This window comes from Osmia bicornis, chromosome 11, assembly GCF_907164935.1.
Source record: "Osmia bicornis bicornis chromosome 11, iOsmBic2.1, whole genome shotgun sequence".
Lineage (NCBI taxonomy): Eukaryota > Metazoa > Arthropoda > Insecta > Hymenoptera > Megachilidae > Osmia > Osmia bicornis.
Window position 1 is genome coordinate 9,632,639 of NC_060226.1, and position 14,249 is coordinate 9,646,887.

Below are 14,249 nucleotides of genomic sequence, written 5' to 3' on the forward strand. Positions count from 1 at the left end.
AAGTCAAGCCTTTGACTTACGATTAGGTCGATAAAGTTTTCAAAAAGAAAAACATATGCTAATGAGAAATAACTGTCATTCGAAACGATGAATCAATGAATCAATGAACTAGAATTTATACTATTATTTATTAGCCTATTATCTTTGATATACATATATGTAGTGTTTGAACAGATGAAATATAACAATAATATTTATAACAAAGAGAGAATTTCTATTCAAAGGAATATCATTTTAGATTAATAAAATTAATTTTGCTGACAAATCATAGATTATTATGCATTGAAATATAAAGTGCTCGAAATTTAAAGCTAGAACTGACAAGATTATACATATATGTATAGTATATATGTATGTAATGTATATAGTACACAAGTGTTTTATCTAACTCAAACAGATCTTCAAACGATGTGTGTTAGGCAATTTAATCGTGTGCATTCTTATTTGGCTTAACAAAAAGCAAGAGATATCTGTCTCTCTATAAAAGCTCTGATTAACGAGTAGAGAAAACTACTTGTTATAAATAGTTATTCAATATTTGTACACCGTGTACATATAAGAGGTGTAACGATGTTAAAATCGACGTAAAATTTGATAATGAAAGACACATCGAAAATGAAAAATAATACGTTGTATTTAAAATGATATTGGATATTTATAGCGACGTAAACGAATTGAGAAAATATTGAATTAGCGTTGCCGACAAAGGTTCTGAAAACGTTATATGCATCGCGTTTAACCTGTTTTCTGGTTTCATTTGTTAAAGGTAAGCGAAAAAATGAAATATTTCATAGTATTGTTTATCTTTTCTTTGTTATAATTTATTCTTATATTGTAATTCGATGTCGCTTTTATTTTATTTATTACGTTGTTTTATCTTTAACATATAATCATCATTAATACATATGTATATATATTATACAATTGTTTAAAATTTTCTTTTATTGCAGGTTTTTATATTAAGCAAAAGAAAATGAAGTTTGCCGAGCACTTGTCTGCCCATATTACACCTGAATGGCGTAAACAATATATTAGCTATGAGGTAAAGTAATATCGTGCAATTAGATAACAAGAATTTTAGCAAAGGAAATGCGCTTAATCTATTCTCAGTAGCATAGTTACTAAAGCAATCTTTATTTGAATTAATAGGAAATGAAGGCAATGTTATACACTGCTATAGAAGAAGCACCTTCAGTTGAAAGTGTTGAACCTGAAGTGATATCTCGCCACTTTGCCTCATTTGATGAAGTATTTTTTACATTTTGCGATCGTGAATTAAAGAAAATTAATACTTTTTACTCTGGTAGGGAAGCTTTGTTGGGATTATATCAAACTTGACTATCGATATGGCAATAAGTATGATTGTTGTTTTATATAGAAAAGTTGGCAGAAGCAACACGTAAATATGCAGCTCTACAAAGTGAATTGAAAACTGCATTAGAATTGCAACACGGTGGAGGAAAACATAAAGGGAAAGCAACAGTTAAAGCCCACTTGCCAACAAGGAAATTGAGGGAATTGAAGCTTGCATTTTCAGAATTCTATTTGTCCCTTATACTTCTACAAAACTATCAAAATCTTAACTACACCGGTTTTCGGAAAATTCTTAAGAAGCACGATAAGGTATATATAACGATAAGATTTCGTTCATTAACGTTCGCATAAATCCATGCTTAATATTTCGTATTTCTCTAGGTTTTCAGGTTCATTTAAACAATATTGAAAAATTAAGGAAAGATCTAACACTTATCTTTTAAAGTTCCTTATCCTATCGTGCACAAGTAAAAAAAAAAAAAACTAGCACTGCTCTTAAGTGTAGTAACTTGTATCTGCTATAATACAAGTTATTAAATACTATTTTTATTCTTAATTTCAGTTATTGTCAGTAGACACCGGCTCAAAATGGAGGGTAGAATGCGTAGAAACAGCACATTTTTATACATCAAAAGACATAGACAGGCTTATACAAGAGACGGAAGCTACGGTAACAAACGATTTAGAAGGTGGAGACAGACAACGAGCTATGAAACGTTTACGGGTACCACCTTTAGGCGAGCATCAGAGTCCATGGACAACTTTTAAAGTTGGTTTATTTTCCGGTAGTTTCATCGTCCTGTTCGTAGCAGTGATACTCTCAGGTAAGAATACGAATTTATATATTTAATAATGTTAATTCTGATGCTTTTATTTCTTCGTATATTTTATTTTCAGCAATTTTTCACGATGGTGGAGAAAACTTAAAAATTGCATTTAGATTATATCGCGGACCTTTACTTATTGTACAACTTTTATTCCTTATCGGGGTGAATGTTTACGGATGGAGATCATCGGGTGTAAATCATGTACTTATATTTGAATTGGATCCACGAAATCATCTATCCGAACAACATCTTATGGAATTAGCTGCTGTTCTTGGAGTGATATGGACTCTAAGTTTATTGAGCTTTTTATACAGCGCTAGTTTAAGCATTCCACCGTTTGTAAATCCGTTAGTTTTAGTCTGTATCATGTTGGCATTTCTACTAAATCCATTAAAAATGTTCCGTCACGAGGCACGGTTTTGGTTGTTAAAAGTTATTGTAAGTATAACCATCACGAATAGTGATATAAAAATAGAATCATTAAATAAAGTTCATACTCTTATTGTCGTTTTCTTCAGGGACGAGTTTTAATATCACCATTCGCATATGTGACTTTTGCTGATTTCTGGTTAGCAGATCAGTTGAACAGCATGGCCACAGCATTGCTAGACTTTCATTTCTTGACATGTTTTTACGTTACTAATGGGAATTGGTTGGAAGCAAGCGATACCACGCAATGTATGACTGGTTCCTTAATAATTAGGCCTATAGTTAATTGTCTACCAGCGTGGTTTCGTTTTGCGCAATGCATTCGACGTTACCGAGACTCCAAAGAAGCATTCCCACATTTAGCCAATGCCGGAAAATATGCAACAACATTCCTCGTTGTTATATCTAATACTATGTGCGCCTATCGTACTGGTAGGTTCATAGATAACTTTTTCCAACAGTTGAAAAAAAAAAAAAAAAAAAAAAAAATATATATATATATATATATACATACATACACATATGCAATATGTTCATTTCAGTGGAATATCAAACTCGGTGGGAGAATCCATGGTTGTGGTTTTGGATGATTAGTTGTTTCGTCAATTCTGTATATTCCTTGACTTGGGATCTAAAGATGGATTGGGGTCTTTTAGATAGCAATGCTGGTGAAAATAAATTTTTACGCGAAGAAGTTGTGTATTCAGCAGCGGTATGCAAAATTATTACATACTCAATGTATTTTGTAATATTTATTCCAACTGATTTTTTCTTCTTCTTTTTCCAGGGATTCTATTATTTCGCTATAATTGAAGATTTTATTTTAAGATTTTCATGGATTGCTAGTTTTGTTCTCGTTGAATGCGGTTACGTATCCAGCGACTTAATGACGTCCGTAGTAGCACCCCTTGAAGTGTTTAGGTAATTCATCATTTATTTTATTACTTACAATTAGATTCTATTACTTCATTAACAATTGACTAATATAATTGTATGTATGTTCATTTTAAGGCGATTTGTTTGGAATTTTTTCCGTTTAGAAAACGAACATTTAAACAATTGTGGTAAATTTCGTGCTGTTCGTGATATATCTATAGCGCCGATTGAAAGTTCCGATCAAACACAGATTTTACGTATGATGGATGAAGAAAACGGTGTACTTAATAGAGGCAAACGTAAAATGGGTGGTAAACGACAAACTAACACCAAAGAGGACAAGCGAGCATTGCTCAAGGAAGAAACTATTGATATTGATATATCCAATGCTAGTTGAAATCCTTTAAATGGGTTTATCGCAGGAAAATCCAATTTCAAGGAATACTGTTACAAATTCATCATTACTTTTTTAAGAATTTCTAACTACTTACAATGAAAATGCATCGAATTTTAGGTTTTCAAATTTATCAAAATTGAAGACTTAATTTAAAATTATTACAAGTGCCTTGTATGTTGTCCTTAGATTGAGTTTAATAATTTAATGCCACAGTAATTAAGCTACAGCGTCTTCCATTTAAAAGTATTCTGGCACTTATTGCATGACCTATTGCTAATAATGTAGTTTAAAAGATACCTTTAAGGAATATATTAAGTTAGATATTGAACAATTTTTACATTATTTTTGTAATTCTTACAGGTAATTAGCATTAAATTAACAAACAAACAAACACTTTTAAAGGAAAACAGATATTTATCTATAAGTAGTAAATGTTGTATGTTAATAACGCGTGTACTTGTCAAGTATTATAGTCTTCAATTTTGAATAGGAAATGCCTGAAGTGAAAATCCCAAACATATAACGTGGCATAGGAAATTGTATATAATTGTACATTGTAGAAACGGGGATTCTCATGATAATACCATTTAACTTGAAACGTAGTTATAAAGTAATCTGAATTAATGAACATAGTGAATGTAAAACAGTGTTTATACATATAGTACTCTCTTTTGTTTAGGAACATTTTTCAAAGATGAACTAGATCTTGTATTTAAATTTGATACCAAGTACTTAATAACGCTGCATCGTAGTATTTTTTATAGAGTATTTATAAACAAAAGTAGGTAATCAATATTGGAGAGTTCAAGAAATGTCGATATAAAGTGTTAATGGTAGCGATGTATGAAATTATGTTCTGCATTTGACATTAAAAGCATAAATAAATAAATTTTAATCAACTTATTTTTTTTAAAATACATTTTGCATAAAAGACACTTTAAAAGATAGTCTATAATTTGCAGAAAAAATAATTAGGTATCAGTACTTTGATTTTATTCACTATGTTACTAATTTACTTAATCAATTATAAAAATGTTCATTATGACATTAAATGTGTATAAATGCATTAAATGTTAAATTCCAATAATTGTGATAGTTTTACACGTGTTTTTATATGCTTTGTTATAGAAATAGTAATGGCTATTATCATGAACAAGAATTATTCGTATTGCAAAATGTTCAATATTTTTGTATTTTGTATATAATGTACATACCAATTATATATCTTACTTGAAATATGTATGGGCAATATGTACTACATGTGATTATACGTAATTATAAGTAGTTTTAACAAATTCAGCTTGTATATATTTCGTTAATAAAATATTAAGCATTAAAGCGAGTATATATTGTATCTCATTGTCAGACATATGTTATCAGTAATCATTATACCAAATAACAGGTCTCATTATAAATATTTATTTATTTGTATTAATACATGTTGCACGTAATATGTACAGAATAAAGTCAGTGTCGAATTAATTTTCTCTCAAATTATGGCTGTACAATGGAATGGCGAGATAAAGTTAGCATCGCGTGTAATACTTTACAGGCCATATATGTAGTAAAAGACAGAAAGGACTTTACGGTACCTATGAATAGTTTCACTCACGTGAATGAAACATATATATATATTTTTTTAAATGGTTTGGATTATCCCGATAATTGTTGAATTCCGACGGATTGAAGTAAAATATATACATATTACTGTTATAGAAAATAATATTTCCTAATTAGTTACCGTTATTATTAATCTTTAAATAATATAATTGACTTGAAATGAGCATAAAATGCGACTGTTGATTTTCTACATATTTTACATATCTTAAAAGTTTACTATGCGAGAGGATCCTGTGTATACTAAGGAAAATTAAGTAGCAGCTTTGGCAGTTTAAAAAATTATGAATATCCTTTCAATTATATTAGGTAGTGAATCAAGCTTTGAGATTTTAGTGCAGTAGAAATTGATTTATATTTTGTTTAACATTGCGTAAAGTCAAGTATTAAAACTATGATTTTTCCTTTGGAACTCTTACATAACAATATATCAAAGTATGTGTCATTAAACCCTTCATAGCCTATATCTCTTTTAGTGGGTATATTTTCTATATTTTTTACAAGGTACATAGCAGTTGCTATAAAACATAAATACATAGCCACTCTTTTAATAATTAGAAATTATTATTATTATAGCAACATATTTATACCCATGAACACCCCATCATAATGTAACACACATACCTTCAACATTTAAGATGATAAGCATTCAATGGCCTTGAAGAATAACAAACCAGGTTGAAGTTGAATGAAATACTGGAAGCGTTGACAATTAAACAACTAAATAACTTTTCTCCTTCGATTTGAAGCCGTACGCGAGAACACAGCTGTAGACCGAGTAGTAACATAATATGCCTAGAAAAAAAGAAATTTCTAATATTTAGCTGGTTTTCGAGACTCCAATATCACTATCATGACTACTGGAAGCTTTTGACTTTCTTTCAGGATCCATGGCAATCGAAATGAACTCTTCAGAAATTTTCTTATCTAATCCCGTGTATGTTTGAGCTAAATCTACTTGGTCTTCTCCTATGGAGGACATTCTCTTTGGATGTTCCGCCTTTCCTTCATTATTATGTCTCTTTCTTTCTATCGTGTCTTCGTGTTCCACACTCGGATGGCGCCTGTGCTTTGGTCGAATCTGCATTCAAATATTATTATCACATTTCATCGAACATGGTATAAAATAATCACTCTGTAAATGATTTAAATAACAGTTTGAATGAAATACCGTAGGTCTTTGACGAATATCTCATAGTCGTATAAAAGTGTTGAGTCGAAAATAAGAAGTTTACCATTTGTGATGGAGGACGTCCACCGTATGCCATGTGTGGAAGCACAGGAACAGCACCATAAGGGGGAGCAGTTATTGGCATGGGTCCAGCAGGCATGAATCCTCCAGGAAACTTAGCAGGAGCACCGGGCATTGCGTAAGGTGCCTGCAACAAATAAACATATATTATTGCCGTTTAAACATCATTCTTTTCAGTTGACGTGTTCAAAAATATTTGTTCAAGCATCATCTTTCTCGATTGATGCATTCAAAAATATTTGTCGATCATAAAAGAGAACTCGATTCAACAAATCTTTTTATTTTGGCGCGTGTGAACGCTTTATCAGCTAATGTACATACACTATGTAACGAGCTGAGTAAACTTATGGCACCATATGGCAAAACGAACCGTTATTTACCGGGAAGACCATTTGGCATTTTAAGTTTCTTCGTGAAGCATCGCGAGGACCGCAAGAAAATGTCTGTATTAGTCGCGTTTTTACGCTTAACGGTGCTATTTTGTTTTCTATTACCTTATTATGAGTCACAAATTGAATTCATGAATTGTGCCTTTTAGAATCGGGTTTGAATAGAAGAAGAAACTACATTGTAGCTTTCTTGGAACGACTTGAATTTGTAGCTACATAATTAGAAAACATTATGCTATCAGTACGATCCGCTGGTCCGAGGGTTAGGAGGAAATCGAGCGTACATATAGGCCCAGCGGAGCTTATCCTGGTGACCCAGAAACACCTGCACAGCCGAGAGCTCGTGCATCTCCGAAATGTAGGCACAGAAATCGCCTGGAGCAGCCATTCGACGAGAGTTTCTCTTGATGCCCGCCGTCTGAACTTTCTAGCTCGCGTGTCACTGACCTATCCCTACCTCCTTTTGCCAGAGGTCGAGCGTGGCAGCAGTCAAGGGAAGGGTTGTGTGAGAGGATTTCGTCTCACCTGAATGATCGGGTGCATCGGTAGCATCGGCTGCACCACGTAAATTGGCTGGCTCTTTGGCACGTGGCTTTGAGCCGTGACCCATTGATGCACCATGTTGCGGGTCTTCAGTCGACCGTCGACGTTTCCATCTTCGCCGTTGCTCGTCCTAAGACACCCGCATAATTTCGGGGTCAAGGTCAGACAGCTGTAGCCAGAAACTAACAGTTCAGCGACGCTGGTCACCAGTAGCCCGATGCTAGCCAGTAGACCTCCCCAGTCACTCTCTCGATCTACGTCTTCATCTTCACCCTGTAACAATAGTTGCCTTAGGTTATTTTTACGTGTTAAGCGATTAGATAGTACCTAGGTACAATCTGTTATCACATACTACAAAGTCATATAGAATCAGCGATCAAGGAAGCTGATTACATTAGAGTTCAGGAGCAAGATAACGCGTGAAATTTACTTTGAAATCTGCCCTGACCGAGTTTTGGTATCGGAAACTTTCTCTGTTGGTTAAACGGTTTTATCGGCCCTCTTTTGGCCAGTCCTCCTGTGGAACTCACCAATGCGCGACCAGCAGACGGGAACAGAGGTACGAAAAAACGAAACGGGGCCAACATTGTCACCGACTAATTGGAGTATGTATCGCGATTAACGACTTTTTCACTGGCATGGGAGCCATCGGTGAACGCTTTGTACATTTCTCAAAAAAATAAGAAGAGTTATAATGATGTACAACATCGTATGTAAAATTACTTAAAAAAAAAATTAATATAAATTCCATCGAGTATTCGACGGATTTCTAATACATATCGCAATCTCGATACTTAATATTTATATCGCATAATAAATTTCACTACTGAAAAGGTATGAAATAAAAAAGAAAGTGTTGGCAAATAACTGTTGGTTGCATCGAGATTCGAATATCGATAAAGAAGAGGGTGAAAGTACGGAACAATGAGTAAGTACCGGAACAGTGAGCAAGGTCACTTCCGGTGTCCTCTGCGAGTCCCTAACGATGGCGGTCAAGGCTGTGATCGTGGCCATGTTCGAAAGGGCAAGGGCGATCAGACTGGCCGCAAGGTGAGCCGTCGAAAAGCTGGAATTCCTTTTGCTCGACGACGTCGCCAGCGTAGCGACGACACCCAACGCTCCCGCGACAAGGGCACCCATGCCTGCCCATAGTCCTGCACCGGTACCTCCCAACGAGGCGCCGTGTACCAACACCAGGATACCAAATACTATAAGAACTATACCTGCAAACAGAAAAAAAAGAAAAAGAAAAAAAAAAAAACACCTCTGATTACTATAGTACCATCATCTTGTGGAAATTAACCTTCTTTCATAGCTTGAGAAATTTCGAACTGAATTTTTTTCTAAATAATTTTTCTTTCTATTTGCCATGCCAGGGTGATTCTTTACGGATTGCAATCCATGGAATGAATTACACAAGTACTATAACTTTCTAAGTGCAATGTTTTCACTTTTACGCTGATTTCTCGCCACTTTAGAGAAATATCTGCTCGGTGGTCATGGCATGGAAATTCACTGATTCTTCATTTACAGAAATCTACGACAATCAAAGTACTATGTGAAAGTAGAAACCAGTTAGCGCTGGAATGAACCATTGGTAGGATACTTATTGAAGTTAACAGAAATTTGAGAAAAATTGTGATTTCTTAAGGAAGCAGATTATCATTATGCAAAAGATCATTAAGATCCGAAGATACCATTTCAGGGACAGTCCTTGTAAGAACAAGGAAGAATGAATTTAATTTAAATAATCATTATCCAAAAAAACATGCTTTGAATTAAACTGAAATTTTCTTCTTTTTTTTCACTTTGAACTCCATCGCATGACAAACATGTTTATCGTGAAATGTGATGATATTAATTGGATTAACTCTGACCAAACAGGTTTCCGTGTTCGCTACCAACAGATGACCAATTTCGCAACAAGTTTCAACTATCGTAAATTTATTTTCATTCATATGTCGTGTAGAAATAACAGATAATAAAATGACATTTACCTAAAGGTCAAATCAATTGAATAATTTATCTTCTGCTTTTTCAATGAAACGATTCAATACCTTTAGGTAATTTGTGTATATGTATTATCAGTGTTTCATAGTAGAGTAACATTTATTTTATAATAGTTTCACGCTATGAAATGATGAAATGATGAAATGAAAGGCTTACCAAGTAGCAATTGCCCGCAGGAGGTGAACATAAGAATGTTCAGCTCATCTTTCGCCTCTGAAGCCCTAAGTTTCTCTCGATCCTCGTACTGTTGCTGCGTGTGCGGTTGGTGCTGTTGTTGTCGTTGTTGTTTCTCACTTATCAGAATCTCCTTCGAGTGTTTCGATTCCAGGCAACTCTCCGGTTTCGAATCGGACGCGGTCGAATCCTTCGAGTTCTTCGAATTACTCGAATCCTGACTTCTGACCGTCGAGTCGAGAGTAATCGTAGCAGTCTCCATGCTTCTTTATTCAATGATCTATTACGTTTTCATACATCACACTCTCGTATACACCTCTTCCTTCTCGATCCAACGACGTTTTGTAAATATATCATGAATGTTACTTGAACGCGATCCTCTTCTGTTTCATTAATCTTCTAAGCCACTGCGAAGCTTTTACTTCAAAATTTACCGATAATCTCTACACTTTTTCCAGTCTGCTATTCCTTTTATCGATTATACGACGCACTTATGTATCAAAGGTTTCAGTTTATTAAAATTAGTGGATGATTTCTATGGAAGATTTAAGATTAGTTTTGAGCGACTTCTTCTGAATAATAATCTGTAAAGGAGAAATAATTGCGTTAACGTTTGTCCCGCGCTTATCGATGGGTCGTAATTAAAATGATTTAGCAGTATATAATCGCGTTAAGGTTTTGGCAAAAGAAAGTCGTGTTACGGTAAAAAGAATCGTGCTGACACGCGCATCTTGTTCGAACATTCAATCGTACAAAAGTACAGTTCGTTCTTTCAGAATGTCTCTAGAATGTCAGCAAAACAAGGACGAGTTCGTGTTACTTCAAGGTCGCTGCACATCGTGAACCACAAAATTTTTACAAACTATGTAGTCAGAATTATGCAGCCAAGTGATTAGAACTGATATACGAGAATATCATAGTATGGAAATTAAAGCAAGATGTTGAATTATAATCGAGAAAAATTGAATTGAATTGAATTAATTTAATAAGTGATTGAACTGACAAATTAAAGCTTAATATTCTTAATTATTCTTCATTAGAATAAACGATGAATCAATCATCTAACAGCTCGACAATATGCCCCAAGTGTCACGTTTATGTCATCAAATCATGTCATACTTTCTATGTTTCAAAATCGTTTGACATGCAACTGCTACAATTGGCAACCAGCCATTTTCTATCAAGACTATTAACGAATGATTATCATTGAATTTTCAGCTTGAAATTGATATACCACAAGCGCATTTCTGAAACACTTTTATGTCATCAAATCGATATGTATGTCCCTCTTCTACTTGGAATCTAATTGGAACGTGTTAATTAAACTTATCTTACAATCATCAAGGATGATAAGCGTATCTGGGTTAAGCATTACGATTCAATTCTTCAGTCTGCTTTTATAAACATTTCTCGCGGCGTGTAACGCGTTAAAATCATCTAGAAATATGATCGTGAAGCCTAACAAGCTTCGCAGATTTTCACGGTAGATGAATCTAGCGTGTACGGTAAATTTCTGACCGGAAAAGAATCTCTGTGCAGGTTGAAAAAGAATATAAAAGGCGATGAATTACCGCGAACAAACGAGCAGCGGTACTCTTTTATAAAGAGTAGTACTAAACACTCAGTAGGGGTAGGACCGGAGTGAAAAGTAAAGCGGCCTCCAGAGCCGCTCGTTTGTAAGTTCAATTTTCGTAAATTTATATTTTCTAAAAAATCTATAATATAATCTAAGGTAATTATGGTATACTTCGTTGAAAGAGTTTGAGGATAGGTAAAGGAATTTGTAGCGGAGAGCGTGGAAGGATCGCGAATAAACATACCTCAGCAGGTCAACTATTCTTCCGTGCTTCCGTGTGATTATCACATAGCTAACTTCTACCAAACGAGCACTTCACCGATGGAATGTCACTCACTGTGTTACGTGGTTGATCGAAACACGGTTAAACAAAGAGAAAGAAAAAGAAAAAGAAAAATAGGAAAAGAGAAATTTCGTTTCTCGAGAATTCTGTAAGTTCAGGTACGACCGGCTGTTCGTACACCCGATCAGTGACTGAAGTCTTCCGAGCGGTACAGGTTGCGACTACTCTCCTCAGGGCCTTTCTCCGTCTCTCTTTCTTTCCATCAGCCGAATAGCCCCTACTCTCTTTCCATTCTATCATTGCCGAGAAGGAGCTACGATAGATTTATCCTCGTTTATCCTGATTAAAAAATTACGTCGAATGCTTGATTAACCTTCCCTTCCCTTCAACACCGAAAATTATTCATGCCACCTATAAGCTAACGAGAAACGAATCAAGGCTACCAAAATTAATATAGAAAGGACATATCATGAGAAGATCAATTTTGTTGATACAAACTGATGAAAAGTAAAATTTCACTTTACTTTCACTACTCATCAATCTATTTATGCAAAATAATAACTCATAAGCTTCTAATGATTATAATTTCGAAAAGTATCACGAGACATTTTAATAAAATAGTTTCATATTTTTTGATATGTTCCAAGGGTAATTAATCAAAGTGGAAGTATTAAAATGAATAAAAGTTATTTAAGCGAATGTGGACGCTTAAGGGAAATGTGAACGGTAGATATCGTAAGGAAGAATCTGCTATCGCGTATCTGCTATTTCTATCAGTCGGAGAAATTGATTTTTGATTGGTCAATCACGTTTAAGGGCGATCCTGGTATTTTCTCACCCTTCGGACTCCCTCGAATAAGAGTACGGTGAACTCTAAATCGCACGTGCACTCGGAATCAACGTTCCCGTGTGCATTCGTGTGCATAAGGATCGCAATGGTGCATAAGCGAACCCATAAGCGAACCCATAAGCGAGCATCTATATGTATAATCAAAATACCGTAAGACGAGCGCGTTATACGGAAACACAAAGAACCATGCTTTACAAGGCTCTTATTGACCATTCAAATGAACGATAATGCGCACAGATTATGTTACTTCTATTTATTTATTTCTATCGTATCAAATCGTATCGAATCTGTAACTTCTAAACAGAAACATAAATCAATGTATTATTAAGTTTTTATATTTAATTGATACGAATAATTTCTTATAAAAATTAATAATAATGTAAAGAAAGATCAAGAAATAAATATTACGTATAAATTTTCTCATAACAAAATTGTATTCAATTTAATCAAAACCATCTTCCTAATTATACGTTTCACTTCCTACAACGATACCTGCTCGACTATCTCTTCGGTGGATCATTTTTCAAAAAAAATAATAGCGAAAAGTAAACAGGAAGTATCGTATAAAATTCAATTAATCTCTTTTATTTTATATTATAAAGAAAGTTCGGATTGTTTCACAGTGCTTTGAAATTCTTCGAAAGCAACCAAGTAACGATGATAGAATATACCGTGCGTTGATCACAGTTAACAGCTAGGCTGTTAATTGCAATCGCGATATCATCGGTCGGGGGATCATAATTCTAACTAGCATTATGAAAAATAAGAAATTGTTGGAATAACTTTGGCAAATAGTACGTCAGGTTGCGATGGAAGCAAGAGCAAAGTATTCGTACATGGCCTTCCAGAGGTTTCTTCGGCCTTTCTAAAGCTACCTCAAGGAAAAGCCAAACGACCAATAAGTAATCCATCTTCTTACTGATAAAAAAAAGGGCTAGAAACAACCGTTGCTTCCTTTTATTTCCAAAGGTTGAAATTAGTACGAGAAACACAATGACACGTTGAAAGGGTTAAAGTAGGATACTTGAAACTTATGTTGTGCAGGCCTCTAAAAGGAATGCAATGCCGATGGAAAAGGTCAGGTTATTGTATCCGTGCAGATTGTTTCTCCGGCAAGGTACAGACTGCCAGCTACTTACAGAATTCTATTGCGATTTCTATACGTGACCGTCTCCCTGATTTCCCACGATGTACATACGTATACATACGTTTTCTAACTTTCCTCGGTATCCAGCTAAGATGAATTCGCAAAAAGTGGCCAACTTTTGCACAAGTTGCACGAAATGCACAACTTTCACCAGTGTCCTCGTAATCGATTCACAATTCAGCTGTTTAGTAAACGAATGCATCGTTAATGAAACTGGTCAGATTTTAACCCCCAACGATCATCTATCGCGATCCTATCATAATCTCCTAATGATCTCGAGAGGATCCACACGGGTTAATGTGATTCCACGCGGAAGTCGTAAAACGTTAGCGGAATTAACGTGAATTTCTGTAAGACAAACCGCGAAACGTGCAACAACACCATCGAGTTCCGGTGCAATTATGCACGCTTGCAAAATTTTAATTAACATAATGGCTGGCATACGAAACACCGAGGCGATCAAGTAATTATCTCGTCCAAGATAAAAATCGGTCCCCTTTCAAGAGGAAAATGGATTTTAATTTTTCACATTTTTCCTTCTCGTCCTGCTAGCTTTTCCAACTTG

The 14,249-nt window shown here is 34.7% G+C and overlaps 2 protein-coding genes across 2 annotated transcripts; one reads left to right on the forward strand and one right to left on the reverse strand.

The window, feature by feature from the left end:
- The first annotated feature begins 348 nt into the window (after positions 1 to 348).
- LOC114871195 (xenotropic and polytropic retrovirus receptor 1 homolog) lies at positions 349 to 5,186 on the forward strand. The gene is made up of 10 exons (XM_029176802.2): positions 349 to 766; positions 951 to 1,042; positions 1,150 to 1,303; positions 1,379 to 1,623; positions 1,877 to 2,138; positions 2,212 to 2,579; positions 2,660 to 3,002; positions 3,113 to 3,282; positions 3,358 to 3,491; positions 3,582 to 5,186. Exons 2-10 carry the CDS (start codon positions 974 to 976, stop codon positions 3,841 to 3,843), a joined length of 2,007 nt encoding a protein of 668 aa, XP_029032635.1. The 5' UTR covers positions 349 to 766; positions 951 to 973; the 3' UTR covers positions 3,844 to 5,186.
- Positions 5,187 to 5,926: 740 nt separating this feature from the next.
- LOC114871197 lies at positions 5,927 to 12,026 on the reverse strand. The gene is made up of 6 exons (XM_029176815.2): positions 11,649 to 12,026; positions 9,811 to 10,412; positions 8,581 to 8,867; positions 7,627 to 7,917; positions 6,696 to 6,839; positions 5,927 to 6,541 (listed from the first exon to the last, which is right to left on the reverse strand). Exons 2-6 carry the CDS (start codon positions 10,088 to 10,090, stop codon positions 6,281 to 6,283), a joined length of 1,263 nt encoding a protein of 420 aa, XP_029032648.1. The 5' UTR covers positions 10,091 to 10,412; positions 11,649 to 12,026; the 3' UTR covers positions 5,927 to 6,280.
- Between the last annotated feature and the right edge of the window lie 2,223 nt (positions 12,027 to 14,249).